This window comes from Cyprinus carpio, chromosome B20 (assembly GCF_018340385.1).
Source record: "Cyprinus carpio isolate SPL01 chromosome B20, ASM1834038v1, whole genome shotgun sequence".
NCBI classification, from domain to species: Eukaryota; Metazoa; Chordata; class Actinopteri; order Cypriniformes; family Cyprinidae; genus Cyprinus; species Cyprinus carpio.
The window spans coordinates 3,686,313-3,698,554 of NC_056616.1; the positions used below are offsets into that span (position 1 = coordinate 3,686,313).

The 12,242-nt window shown below is 36.8% G+C and overlaps 1 protein-coding gene across 1 annotated transcript in view; it reads right to left on the reverse strand.

Moving 5' to 3' along the window:
* LOC109113278 (connector enhancer of kinase suppressor of ras 3-like) overlaps positions 1 to 12,242 on the reverse strand; it is a 44,976-nt gene that overhangs the window by 8,405 nt on the left and 24,329 nt on the right. Inside the window, exons 11-19 of the mRNA XM_042747461.1 lie at positions 11,176 to 11,363; positions 10,341 to 10,427; positions 9,585 to 9,874; positions 6,771 to 6,878; positions 6,513 to 6,587; positions 5,418 to 5,454; positions 5,014 to 5,183; positions 2,354 to 2,427; positions 721 to 792 (exon numbers count right to left, since the gene is read on the reverse strand). Of these exons, the coding sequence (XP_042603395.1) occupies positions 721 to 792; positions 2,354 to 2,427; positions 5,014 to 5,183; positions 5,418 to 5,454; positions 6,513 to 6,587; positions 6,771 to 6,878; positions 9,585 to 9,874; positions 10,341 to 10,427; positions 11,176 to 11,363 (1,101 nt within the window). The remainder of the gene's footprint in view (positions 1 to 720; positions 793 to 2,353; positions 2,428 to 5,013; positions 5,184 to 5,417; positions 5,455 to 6,512; positions 6,588 to 6,770; positions 6,879 to 9,584; positions 9,875 to 10,340; positions 10,428 to 11,175; positions 11,364 to 12,242) is intronic.

Here is a 12,242-nt window from a genome sequence, read left to right on the forward strand (position 1 = left end):
TTTGAGGCTAATTTTACAACTGATGTGTTCACGAGATTGGAAATGTACTGTATACAGAATTTTACACATTATAATACACATTATAATAAGAAATACAGTTTAAAATTTATTTCATTTGGCATCCACAGAGCAGTTCTTGGTTATATTTGGCGATAAATAGCAATTAAAATGCAAAGTTTGGGCCCTGTTGCTAATTACTGCAAATGAATCTTTTTGTATTTTTTTTGTTAGAAGGCTCCCATATATTTGTTTTATATTTAACATTTTTGCTTTACTTTTTTTTTTTTTTTTTTTTTTTTTTTTTTTAGATATTTAAATGTTTTATATATCTAAAAGTTAATTTTTGTGTGAACTACTCTATTAAATAAAATATTCATACAATAGCTGCAATGGAGCACAGAACTTTCTGGACACTTTCAACCAGCAAATCTTAGTTAAGAAACCCAACCTGTAGCCTATTTTTAGCACTGGAGGTCTGCAAAACCCTGTATTTATCATCAAACATGCTCAACTGCATGGTGTGCTGCAGACAGCTTCGGTCTCATTGAGGTGTCAAAGCAGCCCGCCACACTGCAATGCAAACATGTCACATTGGGCCAAAAACCAGACCCACAGGCTTCACATGTATGCGTAAGTGCAACATGACTAAAAATGTGTCAGCAAGCACTTTATCTCTGACCACATTTACAAACATAAGAAATTGTGTTTTTTCACACTCACTTGTTCATGTCTTTAATGTTCTCAGCTGCAAAGTAGAGTGTCAGCATGTCGAGGTGGCTTGCTTTCATTGCACTGGAAAATAAGAATCAAGTGAATGCAAATTCAAACATACACAACTCCAGCAGTTTTCCGAGACAGTCTCTTTGTGGATGTGTGGTTACATGACGTAGTGGAAGCATTACATAAAACCGAAAACATGTTTGACACCAAGATTGGTCTTATCTACATCCAATCTTAATTATCAAAGTAAAACACAGATACTGTATGTCTTTTATGAAGGAAGTCTGTGAAAAACACAGTATCTCAGACCACATGCTTAGAGCAGGCAGTTTCCTGTGTTCTGAGCGCGTTCTGAGAGGGGTACAGATGACACACTTCCAGTATGAAAAAAAAATCTGATTTACAGCCTGACCACTTGCACAAGATCTTCAAAATGCATCAGTCTAAAAACAAACCCACAGCCATTTTACATTCCCTTCAGAAAATATAAGTACTGCATGTTGCACAAGCATATTTTCTTCTGTTGTGGTTTGTTGCCTAGTGTGTTAAACGTGCTGTACATAATTTTTTTGACTGTACTTAAAGCATTAAAATACAATAACATTTTTGCAGATATTTAGGAAACATGCTGAGTTCACATACTTGTTTCTCTGAAAAGCAATGCGTCAGCCAGTTATTCTAATTTTGAAATGTGTGTTCCGTGTCGGAATGTCTGTTTTTGTGACTCAGCCCACTGCCAGTTTATCTAATAGTATTTTGACACCTTGGGTTGCCAGATGGTGGAAAACACAGCCATGGAAGCCAGAGTCAGAGATCGGAGATCCTACCAGAGGCATATTAAAATGAGGATAAATAAACTTACAGTGTAAGGCTCGTCGCCTTCCAATGTCAATTGTTCCTGTTGCACATCCTCAATCTGGCAACCCACATAAGCATCGAATTTGAGGAGGAGGGGGCAGGAGAAACAACTCTCTCCAATATTTAGAATTTGGACTGCAGTATCCATTTCAAGTGCTAGCTGTCAATACTACACACTGCACCTTTAAGTGTGCTCCTATTATGGTGTTGCTCTGCAAGTAAAAAAAAAAAAAGTCTTGGTAATCTTTAATCCAAATATGAAAAATGTGATTCCACTCTGGAATGGCATTCCTTGCTATGCGGTGTCCAGAGTAGTTTCCAGGGCTTTTCTGTGCTGTTACTAGTGTAGTTTGGATGGTTGCCATTCAGTTCTTAAGGTTCTCTGAGTGTTTTAGTGCATGTCTATGGCTTTCTGAGTCTCTGTGCATCTAGGTCAATTCTAGGTGGTTTCGGAGGCATGGTTTTGAGAGACCATTGTGAGCATGTTCTGGGTGGTTGGCAAGATGTTGCTAGATTGTCCTGGGGTGTTGCAATGACGTTCTGTGTGGATCCCAAAGAGTTTTTATGAATTTGTGTGGGTGTTGCATATATGTTACCAAGTAAGAGCAACCATTATAGCCTAGGCTTGCTTTAAACATTCAGCACGCAGTAATTTCAGAAAAAATAGACATAAGGCCACATGGGGCAAATAGACCTGTCTGGTTTTTTTTTTTTTTTTTTTTTTTTTTAACCACAAGCAGCCACAAATCTCTCTAAATAAGGAAGATGAACTTACAACTTCTTCTTGCATTCGGTAGCCTGTTCTATGGTGAAGTCTCTCAGGTTGATGTAGCCTTCGGCTTTCTCTGCCTGAAAAGAAACAGAGAGAACTTGTCTCTGGAAAAAGACTACCCATTTAAGTTTGAGATTAGTTTTGAACAAACTCTGTTTTTTTTGTCTTTTGTCATTTTGTCTTTCTTCACCCTCAAGTTGTTCCAAACCAGTATAAAAGTTTGTTTCTTTTGATGAACAAGAAGATATTTTGAAGAATGTTGGTAACCAAACAGCTGGTCCCCATTGCTTTCCATAGTAATTCTTCCATGTCATGGAAATCAATGGGGACCATCAACTGTTTGGCTACCCACATTCTTCAAAACATCTTTCTTGTTCAACAGAAGAAAAAAACTCATACAGGTCTGGAACAACTTGAGTCTGAGAAAATGATGACAGAACTTCATTTTTGGGTGAACTATCCCTTTAAGATAGCTATGCTTTCATGAAATGTAGCTGTGATTTGAAGCCGGGTTTTTTTCTGGATATGAGATCAGAAACTGAAAATGGACCAATTAGCCAAGTGTTCTCTGACACAGAGTCACTCCCTCGTCTCTCTTGCTCCGAATTAAGCAGTACAAGAATTAGAGAGACAAAAATTGTTTCGATTTTGCCAATTAATTATTATATATGAATTATACATTACCATATTTATATTATATTTTTTAAAGCATGAAGCAAGAAATTATAATTTGACAATTAAATATATTTTTTAAATATCTTTAACTAATAATTATTTCATAATATTAATTAGCTTTTAACTTAAATTAATATAAACATATATAAATAAATGCTTTAGACAATATAAAAAGTTTTTAAAAATGACTAATCTTACATGTTTTAAATTATGACAGGGTTCCCACACCTTGATTAACTTCAGATTCAAGAACCTTTCCAGGACATTCCAGGTCCAATACCCTCAAATTCAAGGACTTGATGTGGGGGACACATTTCAAGTGAGAGCGAGGTTACATCATGTTATCTTGTAAGATACATTGTTTCAGTTTTCATGTCTCAAACACAACTATGCAAAAAAGATTTTTTTTTGTGTTTGTTTTTGTTTTTGGCAGTGTTATGGTGTTCTGTTTTTCTTTTTTTTGTATTTCTGTTTTGAATAAAACTGAAGAATATTCAGTCCATCCTATACTGTATTCTAAAATGATCTGATATTAACTTTTGCATGGATTTTATTGAAAAGGCTCATGTAACCGGAAGTTGTAAGATCTATGAATATACTTTTAAGTTTTTCTTAGCAAGCAAAGCAATTCAACATTAATTTCAAGGTGTGTCTGTGAAACGTTGAGGTACCATCGCAGTAGTTTCGTGTGTCACGTAGGGTGGCCATATTTTAGTTTTCCAAAAAGAGGACAGTGGGTGCAGGCAGGGCGGGGGGCTGGGGTGTGGTTGGTTGGTGGTTAAAGTTATGCCCAAAGTAGCGCAATGACCATCTCCCAAATGACAAAACTGAAAATATGTACTTCCCATACCTAAAATACATATTTTACAGTCACCGTTATGCATATTGATCACAGCTAAAAAGCACCCTACCAGTGGCCCTCCTTCACAAAACTTAATATCTGTTTTATCATAAGTACAATGCAAAATGTTTCAATACAAGCATTTCAGTCAAATTTAATTAAAGCATCATTTCAAACCTTTAACCCACGGGAGAAAATCAACCCATTAACAGTTTAAAAGTAGGGAAATTCCAGACTTGGCAGCCCTTCATTCATCACGAGCTGCAGGAGTCAGATTTGACTGATCATGGGTTGAGAAGAACGAGAGATGGCTGATAGACCACGCTGGAGGATTTGCTGCTCAACAGATCCTGAGCTCATTGACAAATATATGATCTTCCTTTACACAGAGTGTGTGTGATTGCGAAATCAAAAGTGAACAGCGAGCGCTCATTTAAAAGAGTTTTAAATACTCTGCATATTGATAGCGGCTCGCTGTTGCACAAAAATTATGCAATATTAGAATGTCTGCGGGAGCACTGGACACAAAATGCGTGTAACAAACGTAAATCAAGCAAGCCAGTATGCATAGGCCACGAATTGCTGCCGAAATAACACATTAGTGTACCAGAGGGAATAATATGGATTTTTTTTTTCCTTTTTTTTTAGTGAAATTCATGGGTTAAAGTGATTTCAAGGACCTATATCAATGTATGTCTCCTCTCAAAATCTTTCCAGGGCCTTGAATTTTTTTTTTATTTTATTTTTTCAGATTCACAAACTTTCAAGGATTTCAAGGACCCGTGGGATCCCTGTTTACGATGTTTTGCTTGCACTGACGGACAGATATTTATTTTTTTCGCAAAGTTTTGTGGGAGCAGCAATGGTTCTTATAGCCTTGTCAATGTGTTTAAACTTTTCATAATCTCCTCATTTTCATCAGAAAAGTGAACTGCGAGTCAAACCGCTCATGAGATTGGCTGTTCACTGCATACTCTGTATCAAACCCACAGTAGCCAGAGCTGTGACTCTGCTATCGAAATGTAGAGTTTGTTCAACTTGTTTTGTGCAACAGGTTTCTAGATAACAAATGAACTCAAGACATGAATGCACATGTTCACATTTTCTATAGCGAGGCCACATATCAGGGGAAAACCACGTAACTTACCATGTCTGACGTGTACCAGTAGAGCGAACATTTCTTGAGCACAAACCAAAACTTCTTCCACCTCCAGCCCAAGAGCCCTTTGCTCTCCCTCCTTTTGTACAACCAGCCCTGACAGTCGCCCTGGCCCAGGTCTTTCACCGAGACCTTTCTGCGGCTCATCACGTCATCTCCTATCACAAGCAAACGAGGAGACATCAGTCCTCACTGGCTTCTTAACTCAACAGTACTTTGAAACATCAATAGCAGAGATAATAGCATCACGTCTGCATTAATGCAATCAACGGAGTCAAGATTACACTAACACTAGTTCTTTGTACATTGTGTACTTCATCATTTTACTCTTTCAGTGAGTATAAAACATCTATAACTCGTCTATGTTAAAAATGCTTTTATCGTCAGCTTACCTTGAAACCTCTCAGCGGCAAAGTCTTGAAGAGGGTACTGAAAGCGCAAGGAAAGAGAAAACAGAAATGCTATAAATTACGCAGTGCCCATCAGCACCCACAGCTCAGAGAGACAGCGCTAATAACACAGATGCCTCTAAAAAGAGCTTTCACTTCCCTGAAACTGCCACACACACACACACACGCACGCACACACACACACACACACACACACACACACGCGCGCCAGTGAGATATCACACTCATACTGATATCCTCCATCTCACGGTTTCAAAACCCTCACATATAACGCTGCATTAAATAAGGACTCCCCACGGACTGCCGATGGTTTTGAAGCTACAGTAATTGGATAGTTGATATGATGTGAAAAGTTCTGAAAAAAAAAACTTGTGTAGGCAAAGTGTGCAAGCAGCTGAAACGAAACTGTAGTGGGCTTATTCGCATGAATCTAATTTATGCATTTTCAAAAAATTTATTTTAATCCAGATAGTGTAGATCTAAACAGAAGTCGAGATAACCCAAACCCTACATAAAGTATATAAGATAAATTAATATGCTTATTTAACTACGTGTCACTTTGTGGAATTTCTAAAAGAAGGCTGTCAAATTTAAACAGAATTTGTATGGACACGCAATTAATTAACACTCAGAGAGATGGATAAACGTTCTGTCCAGTATTATGTGAAAAACATCTGCATTTGGGTTACAGCTCAATGTCTAGTTAATAGGAAGTGGTTTATGATTACGATGCAAAAAGTAGAGTAAAAAAGTCAGTTCTAAAAACACTGAGTGTAGAGAAAACTTACAGCAATGATGCCGTTTAAATAAAATGTTATGCAAGTCAGTAAAAGAACATGATGAGTGGTATATTTTAACATTATTTACAGCTACTTTGTAATCTTATGATTGAGACACTGAGATTTGTTGAGCTACCTGACTGATTCAGTCTGAAGTACTTGTGTGAACTATTTGACAGAAATGCTGTTTGTTTATATGGTTAGAAAACAAGTATGTCCTCAGAAAGAAAGAAAGAATAAATAAATGACACACTTGCACAAAAGTCAAAACAAGAAGAGGAATGAAGTGAACACTTACTGACTCGGTCCGACTCTTTTGATTCACCTCGGCTGCCTTCAAATAGGAGAACAATAAAAAGATGTCCTCTACCAGCTGAGCAAAGAAAAACAAGTCAGTCTTTATATATTCTAATGAATAATAATAAAGACATAGAAACTAATTTAATTGTTTGTTTGAAGTATCTCTGACTGGCAAACCTTTGTTACAGCTATAACCAAACGCGTGCACTTTTTCACTCTTTCTTTATGTTATTATGTGTATTTTTCATTTACGCACCTGTAACCAGCATGTGAAAACCTGCAGGTGTTTTATTCCTCGGAAAATGCCGCTCGCAGACATCGCAGCCAGTGTTTGTGAAGCGCCTCTGGACGCTCGCGGGAGCCTCTAATAACGCCTTTCATTTGCATAATTGATTTAATCACTCGCGGCTCTTCATCACGTCTAATGTATTTAACTTCACGGTATTATAATAAGACCATTTTCTTTCATTATATTCAAGTGTAATCTGATGGTTTGCGTAAAAGAAGGACTTGGGAAGGAAAGCTGCTTGTGTGTGTTGTTGTCAGATAAACCCGTGAGCTTCAGTTACAGACCACTGCGCGGCGCTATGCAGGGCACAGAAGATTATCTTAAACTCTTTCTTCAACGTGCTATGCTTTGGGATACATTTATAATCTCCTTTAATCATTAAATTATTCGGATGATATGATACACAAGTAGAAAATAAAGTAAAGGCCCTGGAAAGGCAATTCGCATAACACAGGTACTAAAAATGGGCGGGACTTTGTAGCCTGGCTGTTGCCTCTGATTGGTCAGGTATGATGGTTTGAAAAAATAAATAAATAAAAAAAAGATTCTCAACTCTTTACTGTTTTTTTTCTCTCAAATTGAAACATCTCGTTTGTGATAACTAATAAATAACTAAATAATGAATTAAGAAAAAAATGTGGAATGCTTTAATTTATTTATTTTACGTATAATTCGTTGACTCCATATATTTAAATGTGACATTTTAATTTCTATTTTACGTATGCAATTTAGGAATGAATAGATTTAAACATTTAGCCTACACTTTTTTGTTATACAAGGGCAAGGTGTTCAAAAATGTTCAGAATGATCTGGATTTGGGAAATATTACGTTACAAATACTGTATTTTTTGGACCAGTTTTAATGTTTTTTCTTGAAATCCACCCTTCTGCTGGGATCAGAATAATCCCGTTTTTTTTTTTTAATCAAAAGTATCCCAATCTTACTAAAACGTTTTGAAGAACACAAATTGAAGATTTAATCCAGATCAAAACCAAGATTGGATTTTGTGATCTAATCCGAATTCAGAATCCTTATTTTTTCTTTTTCTTTTGAACAACCCGTTTTTAATATTTAATCCAAAATCCGATCAGATTTCTTTTTGAACAACTGGCCCTAAATCTCTCCAATAAATCAGATTTCAGATTTTTTTTATTGGCTTTCTGAGTCGCCAGCGCCCTCTGGAGGAAGAACATAAAATACCAGACAGACCAATGTGTTTGTCCCGCACAGGAATCCATGGTATGAGGATTTAACATTCTTTATTAATAGTGTTTGACAACATGATCGAGTATCAAGTAGTATCCTGTCCTGCTCAAAACTAATGACTTGCTCTAGTGTTACAGTAGATGGTTTTAAGACCACCCCCTCGTTTATGTTTGTTTGCATCTGAAGCGATTGAAATGATTCAAGCATGAGTAAATCTCACAACAGAAGACCATTTATATGATCTAAGACAGTCAGTAATTTGCACACTGAAATGTGAGTTAATAGTAAAAAAAAAAAAAAAAAAGATTTCAGTCTTTATTATTGTGCTACTGTAGCACAATGAAGTCTTTCAGACTATGATATGGCAAAATGTACTCACTCGGCTGTCATTGAGAATTGAATTTAGAATTTTAACATTTTTATTTCATTTCCTGAATTTGAATCGAGGTAGTAAATGCCATGCAGAATTGTAATTTGAATATATACTTAAGGAAGCAGAATTAAAATGGAATTAATAGAATAACGTAGCCTAATATTAAACAAAAACAATAAAGTATAGCTTACACAGTATTCTTCAAAAGTTTGGGGTTTTTAAAAAGTCTTTAAAAGTGTTTGAAAGGAGTGATTTATGCTCATCAAGATTGCATTTATTTGATTAAAAAAAAAAAAAAAAAAAAAAAAAAAAAACATAAAAAAAATACCTGCCATTTAAAATATCTTTTTCATTTTTATGTATTTAAAAATGTAACAATGCAGAATTTTCAGCAGCCATTGCTCTGGTCTTCAGCATCACATGATCCTTTAAAAGTCATTCCAGTATGTTAATTCGGAGCTCAAAATGTACTATCATTATCACAGCTGAAAATTGTTAATTAATATTTTTGTGGAAAATTTCTTAAAACATATCTTATTAACCTCAATTTAAAAAATAAAAAGATTGTTAATTTAACAGTTAACTTGAAGTTAGTTGTTTTTCTTTTTCTAATCAGAATAAAGTATATTCTACTTTTTTTGCCATAATTAGTCAAATTTCCTTGGACCTTTGAAATTTTATTAGATTGCATTTTAGGTAAATTCAACTTCCTGTCAAATTTACACTTGTGTATTAAAAGGGAATCAATTTTAAATTGAAACTTTCCCAACCCCGAAGCATGCATTTTGAATTTCACAAAAACCTTCTTGTCTTATAGACACGTCAATGTGCACATTTATTTCTCTTGCATGTACAGCATCATTTCTTTTTCTCTTTTCAGAGATAACATATCTTTAACTTACCTAAAGCATATGTTTAAAAAATCTATTTGTTAAGTAGGAAATATGCTGGACCTGTTATCTATAAAATACAATATATGCACAGAATTAAATAACTTATTGAGAACACAGTTCCAAGTGGAAATCCTTTTGATTTATCAGAGGAAGAGTTTTCAGTAGTGTCCTTAATGCTGAAGAAACCTTAAATAGAGTAACAGGCATTTCACTGAGGATGTCTTTAATACTGGCCCAACTGAATTTCAACAGGTCCTGTGGAGCGTTCTGGGTCTGAAGTGATAATACTGCAGAGGGACCGAGGTTCAGTGTGTGAGCAGCTTGAGTCGGGCGATCCAGCTGCTGAACACTGAGGCTTCTGAGGGGCGTCTCTTGGAGGATTTGGCTGCAGGCTTCCGAGCGACGGCCTCCTGGTAGGGTATGGTGGCGCTGCTGTGCAGGTCTGCGTTGATAAAGCACTGGCTGCCACGGATGTGGTCGACCCCTCGGACGAGCTGGCGTTCTCCTGTGGGGCGGTAGGGCAGCGGGTAACAGGGCGACTCTTCTGAGATGGTGGGGATCTGTTCATTACTCAGGTACCTGTGCAAGATCTCATCACCTGAGGACAGACGGTGGAAACACTTTTTATGAGAGCTGTTTATCATAATTGAAACCTTTGATGGCATTCTTAAGTTACAATGTGACAATAAGTTACGATGTGGAATTTATGCAGATTTATGCTTGGATTCTGCCAGACTAGGAACAAAGCAACAATGTAAAAAAAAAAAAAATCACGATGCAACATGATGACTTGCTTTTGACTAGCTATGATAATAGGCATTCTTCAGTAGCAACAAGAAAACAACTCTACATCTGTTTATAGATTACTGTTATGTTTACTGATGGGTATACAGAGATTACCACTTGAGCTACCGAAAAACAGAGACAAAAATGCAATGCATACAGCGTTATCCGACCTTTGTCTGCTCCCGCCCATATAACTGGGCTTGTGAAATGTTTACGCTGACAGCTGGAGATGAACTTGCTTCAGCAGTAGTTTACATACAGGCAGGTGTTGCGCTTACCTTTCCGTCCAAGAGCCCAGGGTCTGGAGGGGGAGTCCGACACGCTCAGGCATGTGTCTACTGGCATGGACATGGGACGTGGCTTCCCTAAAGCACACGCACAATGAAAGAATCAGTCTAATTGAGTCTTTGCTTGAGCCAAGTTGGCTAAGACTTTTATTTAAAGACTCAGAGTGAAACCATGGAACCATCCATAAGAGTCTCCTCTTTTATTTCTGTGCAGGTTTTATTTGATTTTGTTTTGAAGCTTTGTTTACAATGCACTCAGATGCCACATAGTTCACTGAAGAGCTTTATCAACAACTTCACATGTTGTCATATGGACAATCAATCAGTAAGGAACATTCTAGAATTCTGGTTAATATTCTCAGAAGGAACTCTTTTCCAGTAATGTTCATAGAACGTTCATTCAAAGTTATCCGTGTTTTACTAATGTAATCAAAACATCAGCACAAAACTTGACTTTTTGAATGATCCGAAAGCATTCAGAAATAACATTTTCATAACTTAACTGGAACATTAGCAAAAAGTTCTTAGAACATGCTTTTGTTAGCTGGGTAGTAATTAGATTTTCATGAACAGCTTGGAACAGTTCAGTTCAGTGATTCGTGTTGATTCAGTAATGGCTCTGACTGATTCAGTCAGTTCATTCATTTAGTGGCTTCATCAGACTGATTCAAACCTTATTATTTTGACTTCTTTGTCATAAGAGTAACTTGTTCATGAAGTGGACTAGTCATCCTGCATGCAGCTAACTAACAGCTCAATAGAAATACATTTTCTTGTCATTATATGTTACAAAATAAAGTCACGTATAGGTTGAACAGGTACTAACCTCTAGATGGGGTGCGCTGTCTCAGTCGCGCTTTTGGGGCGGCGACCTCAGCTGGGTTTACACTAGGTTTGCTGTTGTAGTCACTGATATTTGAACGCCGTCTACTAGCTAAATCCAGAGATGAGTTGGGCGACTCTGAACCTTTTGGTCTCATCTTTACTGCTGCATATTCCCTCGTCTCTGCATCCCTGCACACATACAGAGATAAAAAAAAAAGTTTGTATTTATAAGTTGGGAAGTCATATTACGACGTCAGGTGAGTCACTTTGGACAGAACAAGATGCACCTTTTCTATGAAAAATTCAGCAAGATTTCTACAACCCTACTTCTACAAAATGATAAATAAAGAATGTGCATCAGGAGTGTTTTTGCTTTTTAATACATTTTTAAACGTGCTGTAAATTGAATCATTACTGTACATATTCTACCGCAACTGTATACTAATGTCATTTTATACTTGAAACTTATTTATTGTAAATTTAAAAAAAATTAATTTACAATCAATACAGATGCTGCATTTAAGGCCCTGTCCACACGGAGACGCGTTTCGCTGTATACGCATACATTTTGTATAGGCGTTTCGTCCACACGGATCCGCCGTTTTGGGAGAGTGAAACCGATATTTTTGAAACCGGGTTCCAGAGTGGAACAAATTGTAAATTTAAAAACGCCGCCCCTTGTGTTTTTGTGTGGACAGCGAATCCATATATTTTCTGAAACAATGACGTCATCAGCCCATGTCTCGCCCCTATTCAGACACCGCTACGTCACGTAACAGCAACAAAAACATGAACAAACACTGAACGACAGTCTTTTTATTAACTAACATTAACACAGATTAATAAATGTATTGTTCCATGTTCGTTTGTGTACCACGCGCAAGGTTTATGCGCATAGTCCAAGTCTTCTTCTCCATTTTTAGTGTATCTCTGTGGCAGAATTACAGCGCCACATACTGGTCTGGCATGTATACTACATCGTTTTGTGTCGGTTTTGTGGTTTCATGTGGACGCAGATATTTCTTGAGACAAGGAAAAAAAAAAGATTGGATAGGGAAAGCTCTGGCT